At 44.3% G+C, this 12,451-nt stretch overlaps 1 protein-coding gene across 1 annotated transcript in view; it reads left to right on the top strand.

Annotated features, from left to right (window-relative positions):
• The window catches only part of DCAF5 (DDB1 and CUL4 associated factor 5), a 118,091-nt gene extending 106,344 nt beyond the window's left edge, over positions 1-11,747 (top strand). Inside the window, exons 8-9 of the mRNA XM_049770327.1 lie at positions 269-396; positions 9,865-11,747. Of these exons, the coding sequence (XP_049626284.1) occupies positions 269-396; positions 9,865-11,634 (1,898 nt within the window). The 3' untranslated portion in view covers positions 11,635-11,747. The remainder of the gene's footprint in view (positions 1-268; positions 397-9,864) is intronic.
• Positions 11,748-12,451: the final 704 nt, after the last annotated feature.

Below are 12,451 nucleotides of genomic sequence, written 5' to 3'. Positions count from 1 at the left end.
AAGTATCTGTGTCTTCATTGACAATGGAGTTGAGTAGGCAGGCGTGGGCAATGCTTAAAAGTTAAATAAAGACTCTTGGTAAGAGCACATATGTTGAGAAATTTCATCTTTCTCTTTCCATACCAACTTTTATCTGTGAGATTAAGCATTCTGATGGTGGAGTAGCTAATAAAGTCTTGACTCTAGTTCAGTATTGTTTGCTATAACTGAAACTTGTTTACCTTCATTCATTTTATTATTTGACTTTTGTTTTCTTTTGTCTTCCCAGGTGGAATTGGTAGGGTGGTCAACGGAGCCTTCATGGTGCTGAAAGGGCATCGGTCTATTGTTAACCAGGTCCGATTTAATCCCCACACCTATATGATCTGCTCTTCTGGTGTAGAAAAGATTATCAAGGTGAGGTGCCTTTCCTTCTGTTCCTCTTAAATCATTATAACTTATAACTCCATAGCTAAACATATTAAAGGTCCATCAAAATTCTCAAGGAGTACTTGGAACATTTTCTGTTAGGTTATTTTTGAAAGTAGTCACTAAGAGAACAAGGAGCTAGCTCAATGGAGTAGATCTGCTTTACATACAGCAGACCCAGGTTTGATTCCTAATACTGTATGGTCAGTCCCCTGAACACTGCTGGGGCAACACTGGAGCACTGAGCTCAAACCACCAGATGTGGCCCCCCCCAAAGTAAAAAGAAATCACTACACTTTGAAACTTAGTGTACTCCAGATACTACCTTGTATGCTACCAGTCATTTCCAGGGGCCTCTGATTTTTGTGTGTGATCAGTTTTGCTTTTCAAACCTCATCTGTAGGAAACCAGATGAATTTGCACTTACTGTTCACTTTGTATTAATCGCTGTCCTCATATGATACTATTCTAAGTGACTGTCAGTAATCATAGCTAAATTGTCTTAGGAATTCCAAAAAACACTGTTGCGATTGAGCTAAACATTTACGCCAACTGCACATTGATTAAGTGAACTTAGCTGTGTCAAAGAATATTCTCTAGGGACAAAGACATAGGATAGTTAGTTAAGGCTCTTGCCTTGCATGCCACCGACTCTATTTGGTTTGATCCTTGGCACTGCATATTGTCCCCAGAGACCACCAAGGATGATCCCTGCATGCAGAGCTTGAATGCAGAGCAAGCTCTGTTAACAACTGGGTATGGCCCAAAACAACAACAAATACAGAATATTTTTATAGCCTGCAGCTGAGAGACCCAACTTGGCCTGTGTCTGTGGTAGGATGACCAGTCCCCATGACTCACAAGAAAAAATGAGGATTGGGGACAAGTAACAAAACTCTTTAGAAACCCTGTGACAAGATGTTTTTTCTTTTTTTTTAATTTGAGGTCCATGCTCAGGGGTTACTCTTGGCTCTGCACTCAGGAATCACTCTTGGCAGTGCTCAAGGGATTATGGGATGCCTGTGGATTGAACCTAGACTAGCTGTGTGCAATATAGGGCAGCACCCTACCTTCTATACTATTGCTCCAGGCCCCAAGATTACTTTTGTGTTTGAGTTTTTTTGGGGGGGCACCACATTGAGCAATGCTCAGGTTACTCCTGGCTCTGCATTCAGGAATAACTTCTAGCAGTGCTCGGTACCATATGCAGTGCTGGGAATCTAACCTGGGTTAGCCACCTGCAAAGCAAGTGCCCTACATATTGTATTATCTCTCCAACTCTCCAACATTATTTGTGAAAGGATAGATAGTAAAACAAAAAGGTAAAAAAAAAATTGAAAATGTTAGTGGAAATCTAAACCTTCTAAAAGAAGGTTTTAAGAAAAAGTTAAAAAAAATAAAAAGAATAGTGTGGTAATTAGGTAGTTTTTTCATTTCCTTTGATTCTGGGGCAGTAAGCAAGTAGGAAGGTTGACTATCCAGAGTTAAACCAAGTTTTATCTGAGGCAGAAATAACTATCAAATAAAATGTGAAATTATGGATCAATAGATTTTTGTCCTTAAATTCCACTTCCTTTTCTTGGGATTTGGCAACATTGTAAATTAAGACTAATTTCCACAACTGTCCATATTCTCCAGAGGATTCAAATAGGACTTCTAGATCACTTTAGTGATCTTTTCACAGATGAAGAGATTCGAGTTATGAAAAAACTGGGGTTCATTATACGGCTCATTAGTTGTAGAGCTAGTCTAAAGCCTTGCCCTTTGTTCTTCCCACTGTGCCACCACTCTCACCATTCAAGGGGAAGGCAGGAGACAGTCTGATGATCTCAATGGACCTTCACTTGGGCATTTGCTGAATTGGCCCTGTTCGTACATTGCCCGTGACTAATAGTTTGGCACAGAAGTATATCCTCTTTTGGCCCCCTGATGTCATTCTCTTTCTCAGATAGCTTTGCTTGGGTTTCTCCTTTTAAAAGGAAGTTTCTGTATAACTGTGCACATTGAATGCTTCTGTGCTAAGTCTCCCCAATCACTGTTAACTTGGAATCCTGATCCTAAAGGTCAGAGGTTGTAAATGACTCGAGAACTCAGAGGAAAAAAAAGAAACATTTCCCTGTGAAATTATCCAGGCTGCACTACTGAGCTCACTGCTTAATCTGACCCCTGCTTTACCAGGACATGTCCAATTATTTGAAACTTTTAAGTTGTATTATTGGCACCCTCAGACAGCTCTTTGGTCTGTCTGATGTCTGTCAAGTTAGGGTGTTAATAGTGACTTATCACCCAGTAGTGCCTGACAATTTATTATGTCACTTTCCAGCTTGCTGTTTGAGAGGATCAGTGAATAAGATTGTCATCACTTCTAGTCCAACCTCTTTACCATTTCCTCATTACCACATTCTCTGCACCCCTTCTCCTTGTCTGTCTCTTACCACTTGGTGAGAAGATTCCCTATTGTCAGGGCTAGTCTTTTCTCACCCCTATCAGCTCTTTCCCCTTGAATACTGACTCTCACACCCAGCGGTGCTCAGGGTTTACTCCTGGCTGTCTGCTCAGAAATAGCTCCTAGCAGGCACGGGGGATCATATGGAACACCAGGATTCGAACCAACCACCTTTGGTCCTGGATCGGCTGCTTGCAAGGCAAACACCACTGTGCTATCTCTCCGGGCCCTGAATACTGACTCTTAACAAAAGAAGCTTTTTATTTTTTCAGTTAAGCATAAGATGGACTAAATGATGATTTTTCCCTCTAAACCAGTTCATTCACCCCATATTATTATAAATTATTCATTTATTCACCCCATAATAGTGATATGAATACTGTGTATCATTTGTGGTAGGTCCTATAAGGGAACACAGAGGTAAAGAAAGAAATCATAGGTTCTCTGGAGAATTAACAACCCAGTGGATGAATCTAAAAATAAAGATCAGGGCCAGAAAGATAGCATAGTGGTAGGGCATTTGCCTTGCACGCAGCTGATCCAGGATGGACAGTGGTTCAAATCCTGGCATCCCATATGGTCGTCCATGCCTGCCAGGAGTGAGTTCTGAGTGCAGAGCCAGGAGTAACCCCTGAGCGCTGCTGGGTGTGACCCAAAACCAAAAATAAATAAAGATAATGAAAATTGCAGACATTGTATAGGAGACAAACATTAAGTGCTCTAGAAAGGAGATTTATTTTCCTTTGGAGATAAAAATCTCAAGTACTAGTTAAACTAGATTTCAAGGGACAGATAGGGCACTGCAAAAGGAAGCTCAAGCATAATACAAGAATATCAAAAAGAAAGAATGTATATTTAATAATTTAAGGATCCAGCACATAATTATTGGTCACCCACTGTGTGCTCAGCATTATGTATATAATAAATAAGTGTTCAGATGCTGGAAAATGTAAGGCTGGCATATTAAAAAACAAAAATCCCTTGTTTGGTCAAAGTCAAGACCACAGGGAGGATTTTAGATAGAAGGCCGGGCAGGCTGGCATGATGTGGGTCCAGAAGATCTTGGAAGCCACATTAGAAAGGCACCTAATCTATTATAATTTTTCTTGGTAAGTGGAAAAAATTTTAAATTTAATATAATGAAATATATTTTGGATGAAAGATTTTGGAGATCAGACAGCTCATCATTACTTGTGTACACCAGCACACTTCTTACTTGCTTTCCATCATGATGATGTTTGAGTAATAATTAAACTGCATCTGTTTCCTTGGCAGCCTTTTGAGTTAAACTTTTCACTGGGCTGTGGAGAAAATAAAGCTGCTCATCCTCTTTATGAGAAATAAACCTTGACTCATGAGGAGTCTTGTCTGGGCATATATACAAAGTAACAGGAAGTTGTGTTTTCACTTTTGAGTTGTTGGCTTTTGTTGCAAAGAAATAAACCATTTTGAGTCTGGAGAGAGAGAGAGATAGGATAGATGTTGAAGCACATGCCTTGATTCAGCTTCCCATGGTACCCCAAGTATCACTGGGTGGAATTCTGGTGGCACCTTAGCACCTCTGGGGTTGCTGGGGTAATCCCAGACACTACAGGATTAAGCATCATTACATCCTTTGGCACTAGCCATTGTACTTGACCTGGTTGACAAAGCATCATTCACACCCCGTGCCCCCCAACACCCCAAGAACAAATATTTGATGTTTTAAGAAAAGAGGACTAAGTGGGGAATGGTAGATACTTCTGGTGTTTAAAGTCTCCAGAGCTAGATCTAAAATCTGATTGAGGTGTTTAGCTGCAAGTAAAAGAGAAAGCGCCACACACATACTAGTTTGCTATGTGTCACGCCATTTCAACATTCTCATTTCTTCGATGAGAAGAAATACTTTGAAGGGTGAAGTGATCATGCTTAGTGCTGTTTACGTGGTTTAACCAAGCCTCTGTCCTTTCTGTCTCCACAATTCTACACAGAGACTAAGGCTGATAGTTTGGGGATGGGAGGGGTTAGTTTTGATCTAAAATTGACTGAGGACATCCAGCTAACTCATGTTTAGATGAGGAACAGAACTTCACTCAAAGTACCAGTGAATAAGGGGCTGAGTGAGAATTTGTACTCAAGTTTCCTATATCTGATGCCAGCCACTTTGTTCCTTTACTCCATCCAGGCTTCAGGAATTAAAGTCTCTCTTGGCTAAATATGTTTCAAAACCCAAGTAAAAGCAAAATTTCAATGTTAGGATTTTCCTTTCTAAAGGGCTTTCTAAAGAAGCATGGGCTTCTGGGTAGAACAATAAATTAGAACCTTGAAACTTAATTGTTGCACAGCTGGACAGCATTTGATTGTTAGTATTTTGTATTTCTATTAACAATTCATGAGTTTTTGTTTTTGTTTTCCTCTCTCTCTCTCTCTCTCTCTCTCTCTCTCTCTCTCTCTCTCTCTCTCTCTCTCTCTCTCTCTCTCTCTCTCTCTCCCTCCCTCCTCTTTTTTTTTTTTTTTTTTTTTTTTTTTGAGGACATAACCAGAAATGATCAGGGTTTACTCCTGGGTCTGTGCTCAGGGATCAGTCCTGGTGAGGCTTAGAACATATGAAATGTCGGTAATCAGACCAGGGTTGTTCATGTTCAAGGCAAGCACCTTAATCTCCTATACCCTCGATGGCGAACCTATGGCACTCGTGCCAGCAGTGGCACGCAAAGGCCTTGCAGCTGGTACTCGGGAAGGTCCGCAGTTAAGATATGTGGCGTGGTGGGAGGTGAGTGCGCCGGTGAGTGCTTTGCAGCTCACCTGGCAACAGGGCCAGACTGGCCATTGGGAGAACTGGGCATTCTTTGGTTTTGTGTGGCAGTTTGGGCACTCGGGCTCAAAAAGGTTAGCCATCACTGTCTATACTATCTCTCCAGTCTTCAGTTTATCATTTTTATTGTTTGATTTGGGGTTTGATTTGGGCACCACAAACCAGTGCTCAGAGCTCACTCTTGACCCTGCTTAGGGATCATCCTGGTAGGGCTCAGGAGACCATATGGAGTATCAGGGATTGAGCCTTATTAAGTCACATACTAGGCAAGCGCCTTACTACCTGCTATACTATCTCTTTGGCCATTATTGGGTTTTTCTTTTTGTTTTTGTTATTGTTTTGTTTTTGTTTTTTGGGTCATACCCAATGGCGCACAAGTGTTACTTCTAGCTCTGCACTCAGAAATTACTCCTGGCAGGCTCAGGGGACCATATGGGACGCCAGGGATCCAGTCCGTATCAGCTCTGCAAAGCAAATGCCCTAGCCACTATGCTATTGCTTCTGGCCTGGCCTTACCAGTTTTAATCTGGGATAATAAGAGATTTAGCCTAGACTGCAGAGTAATATCAATTTATGAGGATATTGCCTTGTGGACCTTTCCTTTCTGTTTCTAATCCACCAAATCGATATGAGGAGATAGCATAAATGGTAAGGTAGAGCATATACAAGGCCCCAAGTTCAGTCCCCAGTAGCACAAGGCTTTCTGAAAACTGTAGAATATGGCCTTGTTGATCCAGAACATTATCACAGGGCCCCAGACTCTCCCTAATACTGCTGGTGTAGCCCCTTATAAAAATAGTGCTGGAGAAATAGCTCAACTGTATGAAACACATGCTTTATATACAGGAATCCTGATAATCTCTGGCACTGCATTGCCTTCCAGCACCACAAGGAGATACTCACAAGGATTTAGCTGGGAGTAGCCCCTGCATATTGCTGGGTGTTGTACAAGAACTATTAATAATAATAACACATCAAACATTTCTTCTTCAGGCATCTGTTTACAGAGATAGCCCAGCCCATTGTGGGAGAGCTTGTCTACATATTTTCTAAATATTGAGTCTTACAAAGAATTTGATAGTTTCTTTTTTTTTTTTTGTGTGTGTGTGTGTGTGTGTGTGTGTGGTTTTTGTGTCACACCAGCAGTGCTCAGGGGTTACTCCTGGCTCCATGCTCAGAAATTGCTCCTGGCAGGCATGGGGGACCATATGGGACACCGGGATTCGAACCAACCACCTTTGGTCCTGGATTGGCAGCTTGCAAGGCAAACGCCGCTGTGCTAGCTCTCTGGGCCCGATAGTTTCTTTTTAAAAAAAAATTTTTTTTTTTACTACTTGAGGTTTTTTTTTTGTTTTGTTTTTGTTTTTTGTCTTGGTTTGTTTGTTTGGGGGAAGCACAGCCCTCAGTGCTCAGGAGATGCTCCCAGCTCAGTGTTCCATTAAGCCATGAACTGCTGGTGATAGAACCTGTGCTTCTCACATGCAAAGGCTATATATACTCCATCTCTTTATCTTCCCAGACCTTCTGCTACTTGTTTTATTCAAACTATATTCCTTTGTTTCACACCACTTATTCTTCTTTGATTGTATGTTTACAATAATAATAATAAGCCTAGGGGCCGGAGTGATGGCGCAGCAGTAGGGCATTTGCCTTACACACAGCTGACCCAGGATGGACTACGGATCGATCCCCTAGCATCCCATAGGGTCCCCCAAACCAGGAGCAATTTCTGAATGCATAGCCAGGAGTAACCCCTGAGCATCACCGGATGTGGCCCACAAATCAAAAAAAATTAAAAATAAAAATAAAATGTTAGGTCTAGGTCCAGGGAGATCATTTATAGGCTAAAGTGAATGATTTGCATGTGCGAACCTTGGTTCAATCCTGAACACCACATGTCACCTCAGCATCACCAGAGTACTCTCTCTCTCTCTCTCTCTCTCTCTCTCTCTCTCTCTCTCTCTCTCTCTCTCTCTCTCTCTCTCTCTCTCCCTCCCTCCCTCCCTCCCTCCCCCCTCTCTTCCCCCCTCTTCTCTCTTCCTTCCCCCCCCCCCCCCCCCGATTGGATAAATGGTTGAAAGGACTGTAGTCCCTCTTTTCCATGCGGTAACCTTGGATTTCATAAGCAATACTGCTGTATTATTCTCTGATCACTGCCAGATGTGACCCCAAAACAAAAAATTAAAAATGTCCTCTAAGAGCTATTTGTGACTTTATGAGTCAGGATCTCTAAATTTGGGGCTAAGAGGTCAACATTGTAAGAATTCTCTAAGTGATTCCTGTGTACTACAGAGTTTGTTTTTTGTGTTTTGTTTTTGTTGTTGTTTGTTTTTTTTTTCCGGGTCACACCCAGTGGCACTCAGGATTACTCCTGGCTCTGCGCTCAGAAATCGCTCCTGGCAGGCACAAGGGACCATATGGGAATCCAGGATTCGAACCACCGTGTATCCTGGATCCGATGCTTGCAAGGCAAATAGCCTACTGCTGTGCTATCTCTCAGGTCCCATACTCCAGAGTTTGAGCACTACTGCTTTAAGATTCTGTCCTTGAAATTATGAAGCTAGAAATGGGGAAAACCCAAGGAGTTGTGAGAAGGCACCGGAACTGAAGGAGGAATGACTCTTGAGTTGGGAATCAGTGATGATCAGCTAATATAGAAGACTTGGATAGGAGTTAAAAGAGAGACTCCTCCCAAGAGTTCCAAATAAAGCCTGGAGAGAACAGGCTGCAGGAAAAGACTCAGAAGTAGGTAAAATATCCTAAAGCAGCTTTGGGAAAATAAAGCCATTTATGGAGTCTAGGGAATGAAGGGCTATTGTTTTTCTAGGATTGGGTGCCTTCTAAAGATAGACACCAGCTTGTCAGGCAAGACGATTGCCTGGAATTTCATTTTAGTTGCCATAGCTACTGGCTGATAAAACTAAACTTCCCTGTGAGACTGTGGACCAGTCTGGTAGTCAGGTGACACTAGTCATTCTTATTTGCTGCGACAGCTTAATTGCCTTGAAACTCGTTTTTGCATAACTTATTCAACTTGTCAGGTTGCACTTTTGCATTCAGACAAACCTGAGTGTGAAGCCTAGTTCTGCTGACTTTTGACAGTTAACCCTTGTCTCTGACTGGAGTAGATAAGTGTAGGGGTAGAAGGGGAGGAATTCTATTTGTTCTGCAGCTAGTAGAAAAGTTGGGGAAAGTCAGCCTCTCCCTACTTAGGGGAATCCAGTTTACTAGCTTACTGATTCTTGCATGTCCAAGAGTGAACTGTGGTGTCGGCAGTTGGCTGTCCATATCAAGTTCCAATAAGCAATTCCCACTAGTTAAATAGAAATCTTCTAGGAGCTAGAGGCATAGCATAGCAGTGGGGTGTTTGCCTTATATGCGACCAATGCTGGTTTCATCCTTGGCATCCCATATGGTCCCCCAAGCCTGCCAGGAGCAATTTCTGAGTGCAGAGCCAGGAGGAACCCCTAAGCACCTCTAGCTGGCCCAAAAAAACCAAAAGGAAAGAAATATTGCAGTTACGGAGAAGTGAAGTGACAGACCAGAATACTGGCTGTGATCAAGGTCTGGCTATTGGGTCTATTTTCAGTGTCCCTTCTTTGTGCACAGCTTTGGGCTTTTGAGAGTTTTAAGTACATCGATCAGTCTTCAAGTCATTCATCCTTCATCCTCTTGAGATTATGGATGGAGTGGGGAGGATGTTATGTCATTTCCAAATTGCTGGTTGAGGTATGTAATCATGCTGGGCTTAGATGTAGGCTTTAAGGTTTCCTGGCTCTAGGTAAGTACTATGTCCTAAACAGTGTGTTTTCTTACATCTGACTTTAGAAGCCTCTATTTTCTGTGTATGGTCTGCATAATACAAAATATATATTTTGTGTTGGGAGATGCTTGCTTTACACACAGGATCCCTGGGCTCAGCTCCTCTACAGTTCATGGCCCCTCTGAGCATACTCTGGGTTTACTCCTGACTTGCACTCAGGCATCACTCCTAGTGGTACTTGCTAGACCAGATGGGATGCCAGGAATCAAACCCAGGTTAACCACGTGCAAGGCAAGTACCTTACCTCCTGTACCGTCCCAGTAATGTGTGCCCCAGTAATGTATACTTAAAGTTAATTACCAAGTCCTGGGTAAGATCTCTCTGCATTGGAATTAGTCAACTTACATGCTTTCTTATTTGTCCTTGTTGGTTTGGTCTTTGCTTTCTGTGCAGATTTGGAGCCCATACAAGCAACCGGGCTGTACTGGAGACCTTGATGGCCGGATTGAGGATGATTCTCGTTGCCTGTATACCCACGAAGAATACATAAGCCTGGTGCTCAATAGTGGGAGCGGCCTGTCACATGACTATGCCAACCAGTCGGTGCAGGAAGACCCCCGGATGATGGCCTTCTTCGACTCCCTGGTGCGACGCGAGATTGAGGGCTGGAGCTCAGACTCGGACAGCGACCTCAGTGAGAGCACCATCCTTCAACTGCATGCTGGGGTCAGCGAGCGATCGGGCTACACAGACTCGGAGTCCTCGGCCTCCCTGCCTCGCTCCCCTCTACCCACAGTGGACGAGTCTGCCGACAGCGCCTTCCATTTGGGGCCCCTGCGGGTTCCCCCTTCCACCAACACGGTGGCTTCTACACCGCCCCCACCTACGTGCGAGGATGCAACCTCTCGCCAGCAGCGACTGTCTGCTCTGCGGCGCTACCAGGACAAACGCCTCCTGGCACTCTCTAACGAGTCCGACTCCGAAGAGAATGCCTGTGAGGTTGAGCTGGACACCGACCTCTTCCCCAGGCCTCGGTCACCCAGTCCGGAAGAGGAATCTAGCAGCTCCAGCAGTTCCAGCAGCTCTGAGGACGAGGAAGAGCTCAACGAGCGCCGGGCCTCCACCCGGCAGCGGAATGCCCTGCGGCGCCGACAGAAGACTCCCAGAGAAGAGCGGCCCAATGCCCCGGCCAAGCCCACCAACACCTACATCGGGGAAGACAACTACGATTACCCCCAGATCAAAGTAGACGATCTCTCTTCCTCCCCCGCCTCCTCCCCAGAGCGAAGCACTTCGACTCTGGACATTCAACCAAGCCGAGCATCACCAACGTCGGACATCGAGTCCGTAGAGCGGAAAATTTATAAAGCTTACAAATGGTTGCGCTACTCCTATATCTCTTACTCAAATAACAAAGATGGAGAGAGCTCCCTCGTGTCGGGGGACACAGATGAAGGGAGAGCAGGAACCAGCCACAAGGACAACCCCACCCCTTCTTCCAGTCAGGACGCCTGTCCAAATGTGGCCACCACGCAGAGGAACCAGGACCTACCTCTGGAAGGTCACAGCAAGGAAGCCTTGAAAGAGGGGACTTGTGTCAGAAATGCTAGCAATGGCCCCGGTCCTGAGCACAGCAGCCACTCTTGGGCAGAAGCCCCAGAGGATATCTCTCAGGACACTAACAACAGTGGGCCTGTAGAACACACTTTTGAAACTAAGAAGCTCAATGGGAAGGCCTTGAGCAAGACTCTGAGCAGCCGAGCTGAGGAAACACCCTCTCCTTCTGCTCCCAAGACGTCTGTCTCCACTCTGAGCAGCGGGTCTGGCAACTGTCCCAGGACCCAGTCCCATGACAGCGAGGAGAGGAGCCTCGAAACCATCTGTGCCAACCACAATAACGGACGCTTACACCCCCGCCCTCCCCATTCCCACAACAATGGGCAGAACTTTGGGGAGTTGGAGGCAGTGGCCTGCTCTTCTTCTGGACATTCGGATACTAGCCATGATAACTTGTCTATGGCAGACACCCTCCTACACAAGGATTGTTGTGGGTCTGAAATGCCCTTAGGGGACCCCAGTGCTGGACCGAGAGAGGATCCCACTGACCCCCCAGACACAGACAGCCGGGCTGTGCATGGCCATAGTGGCCACAAAAGGCACCGGGTTGAGTTGGAAGATACAGATTCTGAGAATTCTTCTTCAGAGAAGAAATTAAAAACATGATAACTACAAGGGAAAATAAAAGGCTACAAAAGAAAGTAACTTTACAAAAAAAAAATACTGTTTAGTGAACACAGAAAAGGAAAAAAAAAGTATTAAAGGCACATAAAACCAGGGCCTGTAATTCTGTGTCTGATGCTGCTCCCTTCTATTTAACGATGGGTCTGACCATTTAGCTGACCATTGGCTTGTGCTGTTTTAAGAAGAGTGGGCGGGAGGGGGTGTCCAAGTAACTCCTCTCTAGCGAGACTTGAGCATAGCATTTACCTGTGCAGAGCTGTTAAAGTAATTCCTTGATGAGTGTCCGACTTGTTCTCGTGGGGGTGCACTGGCCAGCATTAGCTCATTATCTCTTAGACTTTTCTTTCAATTCTCCATCAGAAAGGATCAGTGGATCTGCAGTGTTTGCCATCTCGCCCTGTTTACCTGCCTAGGTGTACTGTTCCTAACGCTGAGTGATACTAAATCTGGTTGTGCTGCCAGTGTGGATTGTTGTTGAAAGAATGGAAAGGAAAGCTGTCAGGGAAAAGCATAGGCTCCTTTCTTAAAGAGCTTTTCCATGTTTTCTCTCAGCACTTCTCCCCTCAGTGTTTAATGTAGGCATTCTAAGATTTGTTTAATGCTGACGAAAAGTTAGCTCTTAAGATCAGTTTAAGAGAACATTGCTCCCTGATAAGTTCCATTGATGGCACATTGAGAGTGCCACAACATACAGAGTATGGAAACCATAAAATATAATTTACTTGTTGGTATCACTTTAGCCAGTTAGGTGCTAGTTCTTAAGATACACAGACCAGCAGGCTCACTCTTGGTTCCCGTG

The sequence above is a fragment of the Suncus etruscus genome, chromosome 3 (genome assembly GCF_024139225.1).
Source record: "Suncus etruscus isolate mSunEtr1 chromosome 3, mSunEtr1.pri.cur, whole genome shotgun sequence".
Classification (NCBI taxonomy): Eukaryota; Metazoa; Chordata; class Mammalia; order Eulipotyphla; family Soricidae; genus Suncus; species Suncus etruscus.
The sequence above is the reverse complement of the archived record's forward strand: the minus strand, read 5'-3'. Positions and strand labels throughout refer to the sequence as shown.